The sequence below is a fragment of the Ruditapes philippinarum genome, unplaced genomic scaffold (genome assembly GCF_026571515.1).
Source record: "Ruditapes philippinarum isolate M1 unplaced genomic scaffold, ASM2657151v2 ctg3931_1_1_1_1, whole genome shotgun sequence".
Taxonomy (NCBI): Eukaryota; Metazoa; Mollusca; class Bivalvia; order Venerida; family Veneridae; genus Ruditapes; species Ruditapes philippinarum.
Window position 1 is genome coordinate 57,787 of NW_026860597.1, and position 22,456 is coordinate 80,242.

Here is a 22,456-nt window from a genome sequence, read left to right on the forward strand (position 1 = left end):
TGATGGGCTATTATGACAGACGAAAACACCCGAGAAGTTGCAATTGCTCTTTCACAAAATCTGATTTCATTCCATAAGGGGCGTTGCGCTTCGGCGAAAGTTTTTGTTGTTAAAACACATGTCGCAGTATTCGGCAAATCAACATTCCACTTAAACCACCATAAAACTGATTTCAAACAAAATGGAATCAACTTTTAATAGCAAAAATTCGGGACCCCAGGGTCGATTTAAATAATCAGGGGAGCTATTAATTAATTATTTTTTTTCGATAAGTTATAAAGGGTGCAATTTATTGTTGAATATGTTTGCATTTCATTCTGCAAAACTCTCCAGCTTGTTCAATTACGGTAGCGGTTAATTAAACTACTTCTGTAAATAGATTTTTCGGACTTTCTCAATGTTAAGGTCATATCTATTTATAGCTTTGTTCCTGTTCTCATTCATTAATATGACATGCTGCGAATCACCGAAGTGGAGACCAATGTATGACAATTGAAAGGAAAATGTGCTTCCGAATTTATTTTTAGCTGTAAATTGAAGGAATTAATTGATAAAAATCGGGCCCATGGACAAAAAAAAAAGTAAACATAAATAGCTCTGTGCCTGTGGGCGCACAGCAATAATAGTTTTGTTAGCTTGACTTTTTTTGAAAAAAAAGTAGAGGTATTGTTATAGTCTTGGCGACGTTGCAGTTGCCATCCGCAAACTTGTACCTGGAGCATAACTTTTTTAGTTCTTGGTGTATTGTCTTCATACTTGGCCACAACAACCCTTGGAACAAGACCTTTCAGTAGACTACACTAACCTTGACCTTTATCCATAAATGACCTTGAGCTTCAAGGTCAAAAGTCCAAATTTTGCTTGTTCTTGCTATTATTGGCTGTTATTTTTGAATGGATTGTCTTCAAACTTAACATAATAATCTTCAAGGATATCCCTTAAAAATAACCAGACAGACCCTGACCTCCACTCATAAATGACCTTGACTTTGAAGGTCAAATTATTGAAATTGTCATTTGTTTTGGCTATTATTGGCTGTAACTTTGTTATTATCCCCCGCTGATGAAATCGGGAGGGGGATATAGTTTTGGCGTTGTCTGTCCTTCCATCCGTCTGTCCGAGCAACATTTTGGGTTTAGGGGCTATATAACAGTAAAGAGAACAAAAGAGAACAATAGGTTCATTCCGTGATCAAAGGGTTTAGGGGCTAGTAGCCCTTAAGAAAACAAAGAAAATAACAAAGAAAATAGCCCCTAAAGCCAAAATGTTGGAACGTCCGTCTGTCCGGCCGTCCGTCCGTCCGTCAGTCCGTCCGTCCACAAAACTGGATCCCGCGATAACTACGAAAAGTACTGAAAATATTTTTATGAAACTTGATATATGGATAGATAGCAGTATGGAGATTATGCACGTCTTTTTCTTTCCTTCCTATGTTGAAAATTCTGGTTGCTATGCCAACAAATAGGCTGAAATTAGGGTAAATTTTACAAATAAACTGGATCCAGTGATAACGCAAAAAGTACTGGAAATACTTTTATGAAACTTGTAATATGGGTAGATGGCAGTCTGGAGATTATGCACATCTTTTTCTTTTCTTTCTATGTTGAAAATTCTGGTTGCTATTGCAACACATAGACTGAAAATATGGCAAATTTTACACATAAAATGAATCCAGTGATATCTCAAAAAGTACTGGAAATATTTTTATGAAACTTGACATATGGGTAGATGGCAGACTGGAGATTATGCATGTCTTATCATTCTTTTCTTCTGATTTTGAAAAATATTGATTGCCTTTGCCACGAATAGGCTTAAAACATGGCAAATATAACAATATTTGTGATTAGTCAAAAAGAGCTGAAAATTTTTATGAAATTGCATCTTTAATTCAAGAGTTATCTCTTCTTTAAGAATTTTGCTTTTAAAAATGTTATATTTTCATAACAGGGATGTTTAAAATATTAACTTTAGAGTGTCCTTCAGTCCGTCTGTCTGTCTGTCTGTTCATAAAAACTGTTTCCTGTGCTCAATTTTAAAGAACTTTTCCAACAAATTTACTTAAAATAGAGAAAAATTGAAATATTAGTGAATGGCCAATGGCCCTTACGAATGTTGATGGGGTTCTAACTGGTATTATATTTATGTTAAAGCTTAGATATTTGCATGAAGTATCCCTTGTTGACTCAGGTTGCCTTGGTTGATATTTTTTATTAAAGTAAAATGCTTTTGGTATACACATTTCAAGGTCTTAATATGTTATATACCAAATTGATTAAGGAGGCCTACATGATTCATAAAATTTATGCATATATTATTTGGTAAGATTTGTGATAACTTTATCATAACATTGCTGCACACAACCTTTACGGTCAAAATGACCTAGTGACTAGTCATGACCAGAAGATAACCCCTATCGATTACTTGGTCACCTAAGGTCAAAAGTCAGTCACAATAACCTGGCCACATGACTAATTGGCTGCTGATAGGGGACATACATGTTTTACAAACATATCTTGTTTTGTAATTGATACCCAACTTTGATTTGGAATATTGGATGTGCAAAATATCAATTTTGGTGTGCATTATTGGGCCATTGTGGCCATCTTGTGTTTTAAAAACAGTGTATGAAATATAAAGTAAAACATATTTTTATATATTTTTCAGATTTTTGAAAATGTCAGAATATGAAGAATTAGACAAACCTCCTGCACCTCCAGTTAGGCTTACTAGTGCAAGGTATGAATTGTTGCAGTCACTTTTTTGTGTCTGATAAATATGTTATCCACTCAAGAGTCACACTTTTTAGCTCACCAGAATCGAAATGAAGGTTCAGGGTGAGGTATTAGTAATAAAGGGGGATGCTTCGGTGTCCATCATCAGTCGTCATGCGTCAACATTCATCTTCTTCGCTGAAACCACTGATTTACTTTAAATTTGGTCTGTAGCATCCTCGTGACAGTCTCACTTAAAATTGCTTATATCATTTCAATTGGCCCCTTTTAGGGGTCAACAGAGCTATAAATAGAAAAAAAAACTTTGAACATCTTCTACTGAACTAATTGGTGGATGATCACCAAACTTTGTAGCATTCTTAGGTAGTCTTTTATCAAAATTTGCTCCCCTTTGAGGGGCTGCTAAAGCTAAAAAAAGAAACACCTTTAAACATCTTCTACTGAACTAATTGATGGATGATCACCAAACTTTTGTCTGTAGAACCTAAGATATTTGGTATGTAGTTAAACACCACAAATACTTGTAACAATAAAATAAAATCATTTTCTATTTGTGTAAATAACTTTCAGCTCTAGAATTTGGACATCATTGCATCATGGTATTAATTTTTCTGCAGGGTCAGTTGTAAGTCAGTATAGGGCATTCTCCTGGGAAATAAAATTGGCATAAAGAAATATTACATTTGTTCCCAGTACCTTACTAACAAAGATGAGTTTTTATGCTCATTTGTTTTTATTTTATTTTGTTAAAAATTGTTGTAAATTTTTCATTTTTGTCGGGCCAGCTTAGTCGCCTTTTGGCGTAAAGTTAGGTGTATGTGCGTCTGTCCTTCCGGACTTGTCCGCTCTATATCTTGCAAATTCTTTGAAGGATTTCAAAATAATTTGATACAAATGTTCTCTTTGATGGGATGGTGTGTCACACACAAAACCCAGGCATGCCGCTCAAAGGTCAAGGCCTCACTTGGGGATCAGAGCAAAACCCGTGTCCAGAGTGTACATTTTACATGCACTGAGAGAGTCTAATATAACTTGGAACAAATATTCTCCCAAGACAGACGGAGTGTCCCGCAAAAAATACAGGTGTCTGCGGCAAAGACTACACTTAGGGGTCAAAGGTCAAATAAAAAATAAAACATTTATCTGCGAGTATAACTTCTATATACATGGATGGATTTTAATATAACTTAAAATAAATGTTCTCCATGGTGAGTGCAAAATGAAGGTCAAGGTCACAAGAGGTCAAACAAAAATATCAAAATTTGTTTCTCTGCTCTTATGCTTTGAAGTATTATGCTTAGTGGTCAGAGGACTTTTGTCGAGCCCACTTGTGCTGAGCTCTGCATACTTGTCAAAATGGCTGTTTTGTGTCTGTGTGTGCATGCATGCGTCTAATTAAACTTGTCCATGCCATAATTTCTTTGTGCATGGATGAATTTTTTTAGACACAAATGTTCATCATGAGACTTTGTTTCATGCACATGAACCAGGTCACGTGGTCAGAGGTCAAGTTCACCGAAGATTATGCAATGTCAATATTTTGCCTTCGGTATAAAGAGGATGTGTTTTGCACATCTCACCTTTCTCCTTGATTTGACGCTAATAGGTTTGAATAAGACTAGGGGGCTCAACATTCTCATTGTTTCTCTAGAGAGCGTTTCCTGCGTTTTTGACACAGTATTTTTCCATGACGCAGTTTTTTAGCTCGACTATACAAAGTATTTGGAGAGCTGTCCTACTCGCCCTGGCGTCGGCGTCCGCGTCCTGATTTCAGATTAAAGTTTTGGTGCAGTAAAATATTTTTCACTATAACTTTTTCATTTCTTAAGGTATCAACTTCAAACTTCAAATATATGTTCCTTATCATCAACCACATCTTATGTGACAAGGTTCATAACTCTAGCACCAATATTTTCAGATTTATCTCCCCTTGAACTTAGAATTTTCTTTTAAAAAATATTTTTTTTTACTGTAACTTCTTTATTTCTTAAGCGATCAACTTCATACTTCAAATAAATGCAATTTATCATCAACCGCATCTTATGTGACAGGGTCCATAACTCTAGCACCAATATTGCAAGAATTATTTCCCCATTTACTTAGACATTTTACTTGAAAAATGTTACTGTTTATTATAACGTCTTTAGTTTTAAAGGTATCTACCTCAAACTTCAAATACATATATTCCTTATCATCAAACACATCTTATGTGACAGGGTTCATAACTTTTGAAGCATTATTTTCAGATTTATCTCTCTTTGAACTTAGAATTTTCTTTAAGAAATATAATAACTTCTTTACTTTTTAAGGTATCAACTTCATACTTCAAATATATATTTCTTATCATTACACACATGTTGTGTGACAAAGTCCATTACTCTAGTGTGACTTTTTCCAGAATTATTCCCCCTTGAACTTGGAATTTTGTTAACAACTTCTTGTCATAAAAAGAAATATATTTATATCATAATTGATTTTTCTTTCATAGTTTTGTCTTCCTTACTAGGTCCAGTATTGAAAGTATCCTAGTTATAAATAGCATAGAGTTTAATAAAAACAATCCATTCACATGGGGTTGCACAAACTTCAGAGTTTTAAACATTAAAAGACATGTGTAAAATGGTGTAAAATATATTACAGAAATATACAAGTTAAATGTTGATGCTGCACATCAAAGACGCCGCCAAATGATGTGAACTGTCAATCAGCTTTGAAAATCGTTCTCTATTACAGTTGAATATTCAAAGCATAAATCAATTTTTTCCTTAGTTGTCACCTCTCTCAACGGTTAATTTTTAGAAATCGACTCTAGACTGGCTCATTGGCATGTTATTTATTATTTAGATAAAAATTAGATAATGATAAAAAGAATATGATATTCAAACATGGCACTATCACTTCAGTTAAACGTTTATTCTAATCCCTTAAAGCTCTGTGATATGTTGTACATCATAAAAGCTATTTTTATCAGAAAATTAAAAAACAGTGTGATTTTGTTAAAACAAAAAAAATGCACAAAATCAAGTCTAAAATTTTCCCCATTGCTGTATGGACAAATGCATATCTACTAGAAGCCGCTTGCAAGCGGCGTCTAATAAAACCTTGTAAATTCTTGGTCTATATTAAGTTTAAGTGAAGTTATTGTTTAATTTGAAAATATAATTTTCATGACCCTTTTTATTTGTAAATGTCATATTGAATTTTGGTATCAGCTGACCTACTTTTGATATTATTGATATCAGTTGACCTACTTTCTTGTTTTTTAACATACAGACATGGAATTTGGATGAAGGGTAAAATTTCTGATGTCAAATCAAATTTTGATATAGTCTGATCTTCTTTTGATATTTTGATATCATTATAATTATCTTCTTCCTTGTTTTTTGACATACAGATTTAAAATTTGGACTTAGGGTGTAATTTTGATGTTGAATGGAATTTTGATATCAGATAATCTACTTTTGATATTATTGACACCATTTGACCTACTTTCTTGTTTCTTGACATACAGACTTGAAATTTGAACCACAGGTGTAATTTCTGATGCCAAATTGAATTTTGATAATATTTGACATACTTTTGATATTTTGTAATCATTTGACCTATTTTCTTGTTTTTTTGACATACTGTACAGACTTGAAATTTGGACTAGGGGTGTATTTTTTATGGAAAAATTGATTTTTGATATCAGCTTATTTTGATACCATGTGACCTATCTTGTTTTGTGACATACTGACTTTAAATTTGGACCAGTGGTATATTATCTGATGCTGAATTGAATTTTGAGAACAGCTGACCTACTGATGATAATTTGATACCATTTGACCTATTTTCTTGTTTTTTGACATACAGACTTGAAAATTTGGAATATGGGTGTATTTCTGATGCTGAATTGAATTTTGATATCAGCTGGCCTACAGTTATGTTACCATTATAGAATGTATAAAAAAAATTGTTGTCCCAAACTGTAAATTTCAAACATCTACACCTTACATATTTTTTATGTGACATTTTGTGTATTCATTCTTGAAAGTTATACAAAATTGTCCACTCAAAATTAACCCTGCTCCAGTGGTCCTTTATTCTGCATTTGTTCTACACAGTCTCATAGGAACACACTTGCAACATAGATATTTTTAACAAAGCCTTTCCAAATGGTAGGACAAAATATTTCAATTTGTAAAGTGAACATTTAAATGGTGGGTCAGATGAGTGATCTTGGCCCTATTGTTTATTATGAAGAAAGAAAAATTAGTGTTGTGAAAGTATATAACTAGAGGGGCAAGTTAAAGTTGAGTGGCAAGTTCATTTGAAAAATAATTTCTAACACTGAAAAACAGTTGTTTCTGGTGAACCATTATGGCCCTCTTGTTTAGAATTTAATGCTGTCTTTATGATATCATTAATTAAGCAGGTACATATTAAGAATATGTCGTCATTGTAATCTTTCTATTACCTATATCATTTATATAATTGTTTTTGAAATATCCATTGTTAGTTTGATAAAGAACCTGATAACACATTATTTAGAAACATTCTTTGTTATATAAATAACCTATTGTGTTATTAACACTATATTGTTTCATTAAAACATTTATGATTTGTTAAGACCAAACTTTTACGCAAACATGCAATGAGAAAAATTAATCTCACTACCTGAACAGTCAGACTTATTTGTGTAAGATGCTGTACGAAAATGTGTTTTCAAATTATAGAAGAAAGTTTGCCTGAAAAGAAATAATTATACATGCATTTGCGACGCAAAAATCGCAAATATTTCCACGTCGCACCATTCACCACTTATACAGTACTTTAAAATGATTATAATAGAAAAGTGCATTTTGTCATTTATGGAGGACTGATTGTTTCTTTTATTTCAGTGCAAATTTGCCACAAGAAAACAAACCATTACCAAAGGAACCAGATGATAAGAAAAGAATGAAGACACCAAAGAGTGAGTTTATTTAAAAAAAATATAGATAGTAATGTTGGGAGACATAAGGATTGCTTATCATAAATGTTTTTCTCAGTGAACTTATGTGTCACATGCTTAAACAATGTTTGTTGCTCAAATGTGAAGGTCTCACTTGACTTGAATGGAATTTTTACGTTAAATTGATTGATGTTCATATACAGTCAAAAATCCTGTCATTTATTGAAGGCATTTTCAAAGTTTGAATTTGGTCACGGTTTGATGACTTTTGGCAGAGTTGTGCCCCTTTCACTTTGAAAATAATATGAAATTTTCAGTTTCTGTTCATTATCTCCCCAACGGTATTACACATTAAACTCAAATTTAACATATGGATACGTCAAAGAAATGTGCAGGTCAAGTTTGAATTTGGTCATGGTTTGATGATTTTTGGCAGAGTTATGCCCCTTTCACTTTGAAAAAAAGGAAATTTTCAGTTTCTGTTCATTATCTCCCCAACAGTTGTACATATTCAACTCAAATTTAACATATGGATATGTCATAAGAATACACAGGTCAAGTTTGAATTTGGTCATTGTTTGATGATAGCTGACAGAGGTATCCCTCTTGAACTTTGAAAAAAATCAGAAATTTTTAGTTTTCGTTCATTATCTCCCCAATGGTTGTACATATTCAACTGAAATTTGACATACACATACATCTTAGGAATAAGCAGTTCAAGTTCAAATTTGTTCATTGTTCAATGATTTTGGACAAAGTTATCTCTCTTGAATGTTGGACAAATTTTTAATTGTTAGTTTCAGCACTCATATTTTTGTAGAAATGTATATAGTCATTATTTTGGCTACAAATATGCAATATGCAATTGACAAAAGGTTAACACTGAAAAGTTTCAGTACCTTGAACTTTGTATAAAAATGGTTTGTGTTTACATTGAATAGTTTTAAGGGCTTTGAACTTAAAATGAAAAAAATAGTTTGTGCAAACAAATTTGGAACTAAATATTGTAACATCTGAAATTATGGCTGCATGTGGGAGCATCCGTAGCGTGACAACAGATTTCTAGTTTTTAAAAGGAACAGAAATGTTGTATTAAAAACGGTTATAAATTGACCTTTTTGCCTAGAAAAGAGACAGTCTGCTTTTCCGCCATCCAGATACTTGGAAATCATTATGTCTCCCAAAATTTTTTTTGCCTTCACCGTCTGTCTGACAGTAATAATGTGGCTAGAGGGACAATAGGTAACTGTTCTTTCTCTTTGATATCATTCATTTCGTAATGCTTTTATGTGGCTGTTTTCTTTTGTGTGGCTAAAATGAACAATAGAGAGAACAATAGAGTAGCCACATAATTACTGTCCTGTTAGAACTTCTGTCCGGTTGTCCATCTGTCCGCATTGAGCTTGTCCGCCCTTCACAAGTCAAACTACTGGTGGGATTTCAACCAAACTGTCAGCCTGTCTCACAAAAAACACGGTTGGACACACGGTTCCCATACGGTATACTCAGATATACAGGGGTTAATTGGTACGAGTATTGAGCTCTAACCGTGCCTGAGGATTAGTTAGTATGAAATTGACTCGAATGTAGCACAAGTATGTATGAATTGAGCATGGATATACTCGTTCAAGCAAGGTTTGAACATGATTTGCATACGAATACATACCCCTGTTGTACGGTTCCAAGTACGGTCTGGTACGATTAAATACGACTTTTACTCGATTTAGTTCGAGTTATGCTTGAATTATCACACATCCGTGTATGTTTTGATATAAATTGACCCATTTTGATGACTTGGCTTCATAAATTTTCAAACTTTCAACGACGAACACCTATATATACATCATTAACATCAATAAATGAATAAAAGGTGAAGCAATGTAAAATGCGTCCATAACTTTTTCATAGATCAAAGGGTTTTGTAAATACTTGCCACAAATAGTCACTATAATAAGACAATGTGTCATGCGCAACACCTGTATCCCTACCTCCAAGTTCAAGGTCACACTATGAGGTCAAAAGTTAACATAATCTGTTACATGGTATATTCTGTGTCCCGTCCCTAACTTCTTCATAGATCAAGGGATTTTGAAAATACTTGGCACAAATAGTCACAATGATAAGATGATATGTCATGCGTAACACATGTGTCTCTACCTCAAAGGTCAAGGTCACACATAGAGGTCAAAGATTGACATAGTCTGTTATAGGGTATATTTTGTGTTCAGTCCATAACCTTTTCATAGATTAAGGGATTTTAAAAATACTTTGCACAAATAATCACAATAATAAGATATGTCAGGCGCAAAACATGGGTCCCTACCTCCAAGGTCACACTTAGAGGTCAAAGATTGACATAGTCTGTTATAGGGTATATTTTGTGTCCGATCTAATTAACTTCTTCATAGTTCAAGGGATTTTGAAAATACTTGGCACAAATAGTAATATTAATAAGACGATATGTCATGCACAACACCTGCACCCCTACCTCCAAGGTCAAGGTCACACTTAGAGGTCAAAGGTTAACATGATAGATTTTTAAATTGCGTGTTTCATTTTATTTCTTTAATAAATCTATTGTTGCATTTGCAGATCTAGCATTGATCATAATTTTGGACTGAAAGTCCTGATATCCATACCGCAATCTTTTGAAATAGCACAATTTTATGCTTCATATAAAACTTCCCCGAGGCGGGGGACGTTGGTAACACTGTTACAAATTCTTGTTTTCTTGGGTGCGGCGGTTTTCAAAAGTGTCCACAGAGCTGGTATCGTAGTCTTAATCCTTTGGAGACATGGTGCCGGTTGGTCCTCCAGCTCATCAGGGTTGGCAGGGTCAATAGGTTGGAGTATCTTGTAATTCTTCTGTGTGTCCAAACCTTCTTCTTTAGATAGATTCTAGTGTGATGCAGCTAGTACTCTTGGTAGGGTGGCAGCAGGTTGTTGTTTTTTTGTACCGTTCTTGCTGACGTAGAGGCTGTGTAAGACAGTACGAGTCAGTGTGTGACCGTGTATACCTGTACTTTACCGTGTCTGCCATGTATGTTTCGTACATGAACCGTTTTGGTTTTATGGTGATCTATGAAACCGTGTGTGCACTCGTTTGAATCGTACTGTGATCGTGTGACATTCGGGTGTTAATAGGGTATTGTATGAAGAACTTGGGGATGGTCTTGAACGATTCCATACGATTTATATACGACCTGGATACTGTTGGGCTCACTCGTGTAGACTTCACATACGGTTGTATATACGGTCTCTTACAGTCTTGTACGGTTGCTTATACGGTCATACACGGACATGGCATCCGTATCAGTTTTTTTTTAAATCATACACGGCTTACACGAATACACTCAAATGGCCCGAGTGTAACTCTGATAACGTCACGGTTAGTTTGGTTGTATGTATGGTTTACAAGGGTGGCCAACCGTATAAGCCTTGTGTCCTGTGTGGGACGGGCTTAACAGGAGTGATCAGTATCATCCCTAGTTGTGCACATCACCGGCACATTCCACTTCGCTGCACAAAATGGCTGCCAGAGCTATAAATAGAAAAATCTTGTCCGTCCTTCACAGGTCAAACAACTGGTGGGATTTCAAAGTGATCAGTACCATCCCAAGTTGTGCACATATCACCGGCAATTTCTGCTTTGCTGCACAAAATGGCCACCAGAGCTAAAAATAGAAAAATCTTGTCCGGCCTTCATAGATCAAACTAGTGGTGGGATTTCAACCAAACTTTACTACCGTCGCTTGTTGTGCTCATCACTGGAATGTTTCGCTTGGCTACACAAAATGGCCTCCAGAACTTAAAATAGAAAAATATTGTCTGGCCTTCACAGGTCAAACTACTGGTGGGACTTCAACCAAACTTTACAGGAGTGATCAGTACCATCCCAAGTTATGCACATCACTGGCATGTTCCGCTTCACTGCACAAAATCGCTATCAGAGCTATAAATAGAAAAATCTTGTCCGGCTTTCACAGGCCAAGCTACTGGTGGGATTTCAATGAAACTTCACATGAGTGACCATACACAGTTTTGGGAGACATATGTTTTTGTGACATAAACCCTTCTAGTTTATACTAGAGGGCATCAAATTTCTTTGTTTGCCAACAAAAAGCAATTTCCTTTGGTTGTAAATTTGTGGAATTCATTTGCCAGATAAAACAAATACAAGGCCATAAATTTGTGGATTTCAACTTGCGGTTTGAAAAAAAACCAACAATATCTTGCATTTGTGCTATTAAATTGTTGACATGTGCGAAAGAATGTGATCTCTACCTGTCCAAATAACCAAAGAGGCATTCTTATTGTGTCGTCTCTACGGAGTAGTGACGACATATATGGACCACTTCTCGGTTGTCTGTCCATACAAGCCCAGACATATTTGTGTGACTTGAAAAACAATGGGTAAAAGTACATTTTCTTTGATCCTATTCATTTCGTTTTAACTTGTGTGGCATTTTTAGCTTACTTGAGGGCAATGTCCTGAAGGTGAGCTTTTGTGATTGCCTATTGTCAGTCGTCGATCATCTGTGCATCAGCAATTTCTTTAAATAACTTCTCCTTCTAAACCACTTGGCCAAATTTGTTTAAACTTGCAGGGATATTCCTTGCATGAAGCTCTACCAAAGTAGTTAAAAGAATTAAATTCCTTCAAGAACTATGGTTGCCACGGATTTTTTATTTTAATCTTAAAAATCTCCTTGTCAAAAACGACAAGGTGTAGAGCTTCGATATTTGGTATGTAACATGATCTCAGGGTTCTCACTAGGACTTTCAAAATAGGAGTCCAGGGACTCCCAAGCCAGAAAAAGTAGGAGTCTCATATCATGTTGAAAATATTTTAAGCCATCTTTGCTGCAGTTCATTAATAATAAGCAGAGTAAGGGGAGGGGGGATTTCTAGAATTTGAACAGAGAAAAAGCTTAATTAGAAAAATGGTAATTTTTAAAGGGAAATACTGTATGGTAAAAAGTAATTGAAAATATATGAAGAACAATTTCTAAAAACATACATCATTAGACCATTATGCTGTTGTCCTCAGGATTCACTGACCCCCCCCCCCCCTCTTCCTCAAGAAAATATTTATTGTATGTGACCAAAGCATGCAAAATCCTCTTGTCAAAATCTAAAATGCGTAGAATCTTGATATTTGGTATGCAACATGATCTAGTCTAGTCTTGGTCATAAGTATATAGTACATGTACTGTGTCAAAAAAAAATCACCTCATAAACATAAACGTAATCACTATAATCTTGTTATATTCATCTGTCAATCAGAGTGAAGGGGTTATCGCTAATTGGCTCATCGCTTCACTGGTCCATGTGCATAAGACCGCTTACCAATAGATTGACATGCACTGACATATTTGTGGTTGTAAACAATCGATAATGTGAGAATTATATGCATCCAGCCGTAATAAACATGCATACCGGGACGCCGAAATGAGCGTCATCAGAAACCCTGGATCTAGTGGTTCTGTAGATAGATTGCTCAATTTATGCCCCTAGGGTCAAAAGGTGCCCGGCTATGGGGGTTGTTGGATTTTTAGCTCGACTATTCGATAAGAATAAGTAGAGCTATTGTAGTCACCCGAGCGTCGGCGTCCGCGTCGGCGTAACCACTTATGTTAAAGTTTTTGTAATAGTTCAAATATTTTCAAAATCCATTGACATATGGCTTTGAAACTTTGCACACTTGTTCACCATCATGACCCCAACCTGTAGACAGGAGGAGGTAACTCTATCAAGCATTTTGACAGAATAATGCCCCCTTTTCAACTTAGAATTTATGTTAAAGTTTTTGTAATACCTCAAATATTTTCAAAGTCCATTGACATATGGCTTTGAAACTTTGCACACCTGTTCACCATCATGACCCCAACCTGTAGACAGGAGGAGGTAACTGTATCAAGCATTTTGACAGAATTATGCCCCTTTTTCGACTTAGAATTTACGTTAAGTTTTTGTAATAGTTCAAATATTTTCAAAGTCCATTGACATATGGCTTTGAAACTTTGCACACTTGTTGACCATCATGACCCCAACCTGTAGACAGGAGGAGGTAACTCTATCAAGCATTTTGACAGAATTATGCCCCTTTTTTCGACTTAGAATTTACGTTAAAGTTTTTGTAATAGTTCAAATATTTTCAAAGTCCATTGACATATGGCTTTGAAACTTTGCACACTTGTTCACCATCATGACCCCAACCTGTAAACAGGAGGAGGTAACTGTATCAAGCATTTTTTTTTACTATCAAGCACTAAGAATAGTCGAGCGTTGCTGTCCTACCGACAGCTCTTAAGAATATTTTATGCCCCCACTTCAAAGAAGAGGGGGTTACAATATATATTGCTTTGCATTTGTCTGTCGGTTGGTCTATCAGTCCGTCGGTCCGTAAACCACATGGTTTCCAAAATGATAACTAAAGAACGCTTAGGCCTAGGAACTTCAAACTTGGTAAGATTGGTCATGACCAGAAGATGACCCTATTGATTTTGGGGTAGGGGTCAATGGTCAAGGTCACATTGACCTTGTAGGTAAAAAACGGTTTCCGATCAATAACTAAAGAACAATTAGGCCTAGGAACTTCAAACTTGGTATGATGATTGCTCATGACCAGCAGATGACCCTTATTGATTTTGGTGTCAAGAGGTCAAAGGTCAAGGTCACATTGACCTTGTAGGTAAAAACGGTATCTGATCATTAACTAAAAAAGACTTAGGCCTAGGAACTTCAAACTTGGTATGATGATTGCTAATGACCAGTAGATGACTCCTATTTATTTGTGGGTCAAGGGGTCAAAGGTCAAGGTCACATTGACTTTGTAGGTAAAAAACGGTTTCCGATCAATAAATAAAGAAAGCTTAGGTCTAGTAACTTCAAACTTGGTATGATGATTGTTCATGACCAGCAGATGACCCCTATAGATTTTGGGGTCAAGAGGTCAAAGGTCAAGGTCACATTGACCTTGTAGGTAAAAACGGTTTCCGATCATTAACTAAAGAAGACTTAGGCCTAGGAACTTCAAACTTGGTATGATGATTGCTAATGACCAGTAGATGACTCCTATTTATTTGTGGGTCAAGGGGTCAAAGGTCAAGGTCACATTGACTTTGTAGGTAAAAAACGGTTTCCGATCAATAACTAAAGAACGCTTAGGTCTAGGAACTTCAAACTTGGTATGATGATTGTTCATGACCAGCAGATGACCCCTATTAATTTTTGGGTCAAGGGGTCAAAGGTCAAGGTCACATTGACCTTGTAGGTAAAAATGGTTACTTATCAATAACTAAAGAACCCTTAGGCCTAGGAACTTCAAACTTGGTATAATGATTGCTCATGACCAGTAGATGACCCCTATTGATTTTGGGGTCAAGGGGTCAAAGGTCAAGGTTATATTTATCTTGTTGGTAAAAACGGTCGACAATCAGTAACTTGACAACCCAGCTGTTGGCCCTCAAACTTGGTAGGCGAATTTGACTTGACAATTAGATGACCCCTATTGATTTTGGGGTCAATAGGTCAAAGGTCAAGGTCATATTAACCTTTTAGGTGAAAACGGTTTCCGATCAATAACTTGACAAGCCCATAGCTGCTGGCCCTCAAACTTTGTAGGTGCATTAGTCTTGGCCAGTTGATGACACTTATTATACCCCCAAAAACGAAGTTTGGGGGGGTATATAGGAGTCACCCGGTGGTCGGTCTGTCCAGACGTCCGTTGCATTTTCCTTGTCCGGAGCATAACTTGAAGACTAATGGTTGGAATTCAATATAACTACATACAATGGTCAAGCACATTGAGAGGAAGTGCAGTGCACAAGAACCATAACTCTATCTTTACTAATTACAGAGTTATTGCCCTTTGTTACTTTTCCTTGTCCGGGGCATAACTTGAAAACTACTGGTTGGAATTCAAAACAACTTCATACAATTGTCAAACACAATAAGGGGAAGTGCAGTGCACAAGAACCATAACTCTATCTAAAGTAATTACAGAGTTATTGCCCTTTGTTGCTTTTCCATTGCTTTTTTTTTGTCCGGACCATAACTTGAAGACTAATAGTTTGAATTCAATATAACTACATACAATGGTCAAGCACATTGAGAGGAAGTGCAGTGCACAAGAACCATAACTCTATCTTGACTAATTACAGAGTTATTGCCCTTTGTTACTTTTCCTTGTCCAGGGCATAACTTGAAAACAACTGGATGGAATTCAAAACAACTTCATACAATTGTCAAACACAATAAGGGGAAGTGCAGTGCACAAGAACCATAACTCTATCTAAAGTAATTACAGAGTTATTGCCCTTTGTTACTTTTCCATTGCCTTTTTTGTCCGAACCATAACTTGAAGACTAATAGTTGGAATTCAATATAACTTCATACAATGGTCAAGCACATTGAGAGAAAGTGAAGTGCACAAGAACCATAGCTGCTGGCCCTCAAACTCCATCTTGACTAATTACAGAGTTATTGCCCTTTGTTACTTTTCCTTGTCCAGAGCATAACTTGAAAACTACTGGTTGGAATTCAATACAACTTCATACAGTTGTCAAGGACATTAAAAGGAAGTGCAGTGCACAAGAGCCATAACTCCATTTTGACAAAATACAGAGTTACTGCCCTTTGATACTTTTCCTTGTCAGGAGCATAACTTAAAATGTACTGGTTGGAATTCAAAACAACTTCATACAATGGTCAAGCACAATAAGAGGAAGTGCATTGCACAAGAACTATAACTCTATCTTCAGTATTTATAGAGTAATTGCCCTTTGTTCCTTTTCTTTGTCTTTCTGAACTTATTACAGAGTAATTCAATTAAACTTCATCAATGGCCAACCACATTGAAAGGAAATGCAACATATAAGAACCACAACTATCTTTAATTGCCCACAACCATAACTCTATATTTCAATTCTTTTACAAGGTATTCTGTTACTAGTAACATCCTCATTTCCGAAGCAGTCTTGTGGGGGTATTAATCACATTTAGTGATAGTTCTAGTTGATTTTGGGGTCAGGGGGTCAGTGTCGTATTGACCTTGTACTTACCAATAACTCAACAACTCAAGTTGCCTTGGTTGATATTTCTATATCAAACTAAAAATGCTTTTTCGTATTTGAGGGTCTTATGTTATATAACAACTTGGCTGTCATTAATGAAGCCTACATGATTCATAAAATTTATGCATATATTATTTGGTAAGATTTGTAATAACTTTTGTCATAAAATTGCTGCTTACAACCTATGCGGTCTCAATAATTATTACCTAGTGACTAGTCATGACCAGTAGATAACCCTTATTGACTTTTTGTTCACTAGGTCAAAAGTCAGTCATAATAACCTGATCACATGACTAATTGTTGCCGATAGGGAGCATACATGTTTTACAAACATATCTTGTTTTTTTTAGAATCTCCTCATCAAAAACCAGACAAGGCCTACAGCTTTGATATTTGGCATGTAACGTGATCTAGTAGTCCTCTACAAATATTGTTTAAATTCTTCCCTTAGGGTCAAAAGTGGCTCCGCCAGGGGGCACATCAATTTTATATAAAGTTATATAAGAAAATCTTAAAAAAATTTTTTGTCAAAAACCACAAGGCATAAATCCTTGATTTTGGTATGTAACATGATCTAATTGTCCTCTTCAGAGATTGATCAAGTTATGCCTCTAGGATGAAAAGGGGCTCCGCCAGAAGGCTTATCGATTTAAAAAAATCATTCTTGTCATAAACACAAGGCTTATACAGCTTTGATATTTCGTATGTAACATGATCTACTGGTCCGCTACAAAAATTGTTTCAATTATGCCCCTAGGGTCAAAAGGGACCCGCCACTGGGGCCTCCTCAGTTTTATATAAAGTTATATAGGGAAATATTTAAAAATCTTCTTGGCAAAATTCACAAGGTGAAGACCCTTGATATTTGGTATGCAACATGAGCGGCTTATCAATTTTAAAAAAAGTATCAAAGTAATATTACTCCTACAGTAGTTTTGTTTATCCAATAATCCAGTGTCAAAATCTTGACATGTTATGGCCTTTATGTCTGATCATTAGGCATATGTGGACATTGTCTTTCAACCGCCTCCGTGGTCGAGGGGTTAGAGTTGATGACTTCTAATCCAGTTACCTCTCTGGCGTGGGTTCGATCCCCGGGAGATGCTTTGGTAGTTTAGCGCGGAGGAAGGTAGTCTAGTACTGGTGTAACTCTCCAGGAACGATGGTTAGGAAACTACCTGCCTAAATGACTGAAATACTGTTGGGAAAAGGCGTAAAATGAAACAAACAAACAAACACAAACATTGTCTTTCATTTCACATGCTGAAATATGACCTTGACACAAAAATTCTCTAGACACTACTGCATTATGGCAAATTCAATTGTATAGAAAAAAAAAAAACTACTTCTATTTCTTCTATTAGTGTTGTATTAAAGCGGCGACATCATTTTTTCACAAATGCAATTTTGTTTTTTTCTTTAATTTTCTTTTTAAACATTTGTTTATACCATTTATTTGTTTTCTTTTAGAAAAAGTAAATTAGTCGAGCATTGCGCTCTCCCGGCAATGGCTCTTGTTGATAAGTACAACAGGAAAAGCCACTAATAAACAAGGAAATATTTTTATAACTAAGCTTAGGTTTTACTTGGCACATTGTTTTAGTTGATAATTGCATACTTAACTGACTAAGGAGGAAATTATTGAAAATAATGGCCAGAGTTTTTGTGATTTAATTCTATTTTTAAGAAATGTTGTGTTTCTATGAATAAAAATTAAAGGAAAAAATGGAATAAAATCAGTGAAAAAATACTGTTACGGAATCAAGGGTTGCATTTATGTCTGTTACCTATGACTGATTCCGTATTTTCTTGGATTGAAGATAAAATGTAACTTGTACGAAGCTGAATATTGCTTCATATCAATTTTTGAAAAATCCTTGCATGGGCATATAGTAATTATACCCCCACACAACAAAGTTGTAAGGGGGGGTTACTGGAATCAGCTTGTTCGTCTGTCTGTTCGTTTGTTTTTCCTTTTCCGCCCAATAACTTAATAATCCTTTGGCGCACAGTCTTCATATTTGGTTTTGAGATTGGTCATGATTAGTAGACGACCCTTATTGATATTGAGGTCAGTAGGTCAAAGGTCAAGGTCACAGGGGCATTGACTAAAAAAGCTTGTACGCCCAATTACTTAAAAATCCTTTGATCCAGTCTTCATATTTGGCATGGAGGTAATTCATGATTATTAAATGACCCCTATTGATTTTCAGGTCACTGGGTCAAAGGTCACATGGGCCTTGACTAAAGAAAAGCTTGTCTGCCCAATAACTTAAGAATCCTTTGACCCACAGTCTTCATACTTGGCATGGAGGTTGGTCATCCACTATTGATTTTCAAGTCACTGTGTCAAAGGTCAAGGTCACAGGGGCCTTTAGTTAAAAAAACTTGTCTGCTCAGTTGCTTAAGAATGCTTTGGTCAACAGACTTCATATTTGGTATTGAGATTTGTTATGACTAGTAGATGACCACTATTGATTTTTAAAGTGTCAAAGGTTAAGGTCACAGGCAATTAAGTACAATAAGCTTGTGTGCTCAAATGCTTAAGAATGCCTGTCCACAGTGTATTGATTTTGACATTTTCACATTTGAAGCATATACATGTAATTATGTTCAAGTCATGCAGTGGCTTTTTCAGTTTTGAGGTCAGTAGGTCAAAGGTAAAGGTCACTTTGATCTTTGCCACTAAAAACACTACTAGGGAGATTGTCCTTAAGCTCTAAATTACCACTGTGGATTCAGACAAAGCTGACAGTGGCAGTTCTAGTTGAAACTATTCTGTCATCCGTTGGATATGTTTTAAGTTCTGTGTGTACCAATGGCTCTATGTTTAATGCACTTACAAAACTGCGACATTTTTACCATAGCTATTTCCCTTTTTACACTTAAAAAATAGAAATGTTCAAGCTATTCTGGCAAATTGGATATATAAGTTTAATCTGTACCAGTGCAAAATTTATAATGTATATGAGTTAAAAGATATTTATAATTTCATGTTATTTTATATTATTAGCTCACCTGAGCACATGATAGTGTCAAATTTCATGTAAAATTTTGCCCAGCCCTGGGGGGGGGGGGGGTCATAGGTTTCCTTTTATATATGCCAATCATTGGCATATATATATATATATATAGTTTGTGACAGTATATAAAGCTGTACTGAAACCATCATTATTGTGTTTGTGATGGTGGATTTGCAGTGGCTTTGCTTTCACGGCTGTTCTTCTAGGTGCTATGCCGTAATCTGATTGGCATATCAATTTGGTGGTATTCTCTCATTTCTATAATAATTTATCTGCGCACTTGTATCTTTATCTCAGATCCCATGTAGGGGAAAGTAAAACTTTATTGAATTTAATTATCTCCCTTTATATAATATTTTATCTGTCTAAATTCATTGAATCTTACAGATCTACTCGATCTTGTGCATTAATTCTCTCATTTCTACATGTAAGATGTTCAAATTATAGCCCGTGGTCAAATTTGGCCCAGCCTTAGGGGTCATTGATATTCATTATGTAAAAACAGAATCTAAAACAAATGTTTCTTGAATAGGAGAAAGTTACAGCTTAGATATTTGACATGAAACATTGTCTGGTGGACCTGTATCAAGATTGTTTAAATTAAACCCTTGGGTCAAAATTTTGCCCTGCCCAAGGGGACAGAGGCCTTTATTGTCCTTTGATGTACAGGCATGGAACATGTGCACAGTTTGAGATGTAAAAATGAATTTAGATATCAGCTGACCTAGATTTTGACATTGACCTTTTGTCTTGTCCTTTGATATTTGATCCATGTGCACTGTTTTAGATGTAATATTGAACTTTCATATCAGCTGACCTACTTTCTTGTCCTTTGATGTATAGCTATGAAATTTGAACCATGATGTAAATTTAACTTTGATATCAGCTGACCTAGATTTTGATAAAGTGATTTACTGTCTTGTCCTTTGATGTACAGTCATAAAATTTAGGCCATATCAAATATGACCTTGACCACCAAATTCACTAGACCTAAATACATTATGGCAAAATCTCATGTTCCTACACTACTATTTAGTGTTGTATTAAACAGTGGCATAGCATTTTTATACGCCTGTTTGAAGAACAGTCTTATTGTTCCCCCCTGGAGGGCGGTCTAGCGGCAGGCGGGTGGGCAGGTAGGCGAAGTCCAATTTTGCCTGGAGCATATCTTCTACACATATGGAGGGATTCTAATGAAACTTTACAGGAATGTTCACCACTATGAGAAGCAGTGTCATGCACATGAACCCAGGTCTCTTGGGCAAAGGTCAAGGTCAAACTTAGAGGTCATTGAAAAATGCTTGTTTGGAGCAAAACTTCTACATGCTTAGAGGGATTTCAGTACTTGGCACAAAAGTTTAGGTCCCTGTGGTTAAGGTCACTGAAAAGGGTCAAAGTTCAGATAAAAATATGAAAATGTGTATTCAGACCATTAATTTATTAGCTCGACTATTCGATAAGAATAAGTAGAGCTATTGCAGTCACCCGAGCGTCGGCGTCGGCGTCGGCGTAACCACTTATGTTAAAGTTTTTGTAATAGTTCAAATATTTTCAAAGTCCATAGACATATGGCTTTGAAACTTTGCACACTTGTTCACCATCATGACCCCAACCTGTAGACAGGAGGAGGTAACTCTATCAAGCATTTTGACAGAATTATGCCCCTTTTTCGACTTAGAATTTACGTTAAAGTTTTTGTAATAGTTCAAATATTTTCAAAGTCCATAGACATATGGCTTTGAAACTTTGCACACTTGTTCACCATCATGACCCCAACCTGTAGACAGGAGGAGGTAACTCTATCAAGCATTTTGACAGAATTATGCCCCTTTTTCGACTTAGAATTTACGTTAAAGTTTTTGTAATAGTTCAAATATTTTCAAAGTCCATTGACATATGGCTTTGAAACTTTGCACACTTGTTCACCATCATGACCCCAACCTGTAAACAGGAGGAGGTAACTCTATCAAGCATTTTGACAGAATTATGCCCCTTTTTCGACTTAGAATTTACGTTAAAGTTTTTGTAATAGTTCAAATATTTTCAAAGTCCATTGACATATGGCTTTGAAACTTTGCACACTTGTTCACCATCATGACCCCAACCTGTAAACAGGAGGAGGTAACTCTATCAAGCATTTTGACAGAATTATGCCCCTTTTTCGACTTAGAATTTACGTTAAAGTTTTTGTAATAGTTCAAATATTTTCAAAGTCCATTGACATATGGCTTTGAAACTTTGCACACTTGTTCACCATCATGACCCCAACCTGTAAACAGGAGGAGGTAACTCTATCAAGCATTTTTTTTACTATCAAGCACTAAGAATAGTCGAGCGTTGCTGTCCTACCGACAGCTCTTGTTCATCATTTATTGAGGGATTGAAACACAAATTATTTTTTCGTTAAAACGAATTAATATTTCGTAAAAACGAACTAATATTTCGTAATTACGAATTAATATTTCGTAAAAACGAATTTAAATTTCGTGAAAATGAATTAACATTTTGTTATAAGGAATAAATATTTCGTATTACGATTTATTATTTCGTAAAAACGAATAAAGTTCCGGGGAAAAAGTGGGGAAAATGTCAACTTAAGGGCAATATACGCCAAAATTTAAATTTGTTTTAGCAATAAACAAGATTGCATTTGTGAACAAGGGCAACATTGTTGCATAAAAGCTTTTGTCA

At 35.6% G+C, this 22,456-nt stretch overlaps 1 protein-coding gene across 7 annotated transcripts in view; it reads left to right on the forward strand.

Annotated features, from left to right (window-relative positions):
* The window catches only part of LOC132712736 (serine/threonine-protein kinase PAK 2-like), a 168,740-nt gene that overhangs the window by 22,073 nt on the left and 124,211 nt on the right, over positions 1-22,456 (forward strand). For 2 of the 7 annotated variants that reach the window (XM_060695158.1, XM_060695161.1), the window contains exon 1: positions 18,350-18,576. Coding sequence is in view for 1 of the 7 variants with exons in the window: in XM_060695155.1 (XP_060551138.1) it covers positions 2,675-2,736; positions 7,613-7,686 (136 nt within the window). In the remaining 6 variants the exon portion in view is untranslated. Of the gene's footprint in view, positions 1-2,664; positions 2,737-7,612; positions 7,687-18,349; positions 18,577-22,456 lie in introns of those variants that run through there. The other 5 variants (XM_060695156.1, XM_060695162.1, XM_060695155.1 and 2 more) reach the window with 4 other exon arrangements.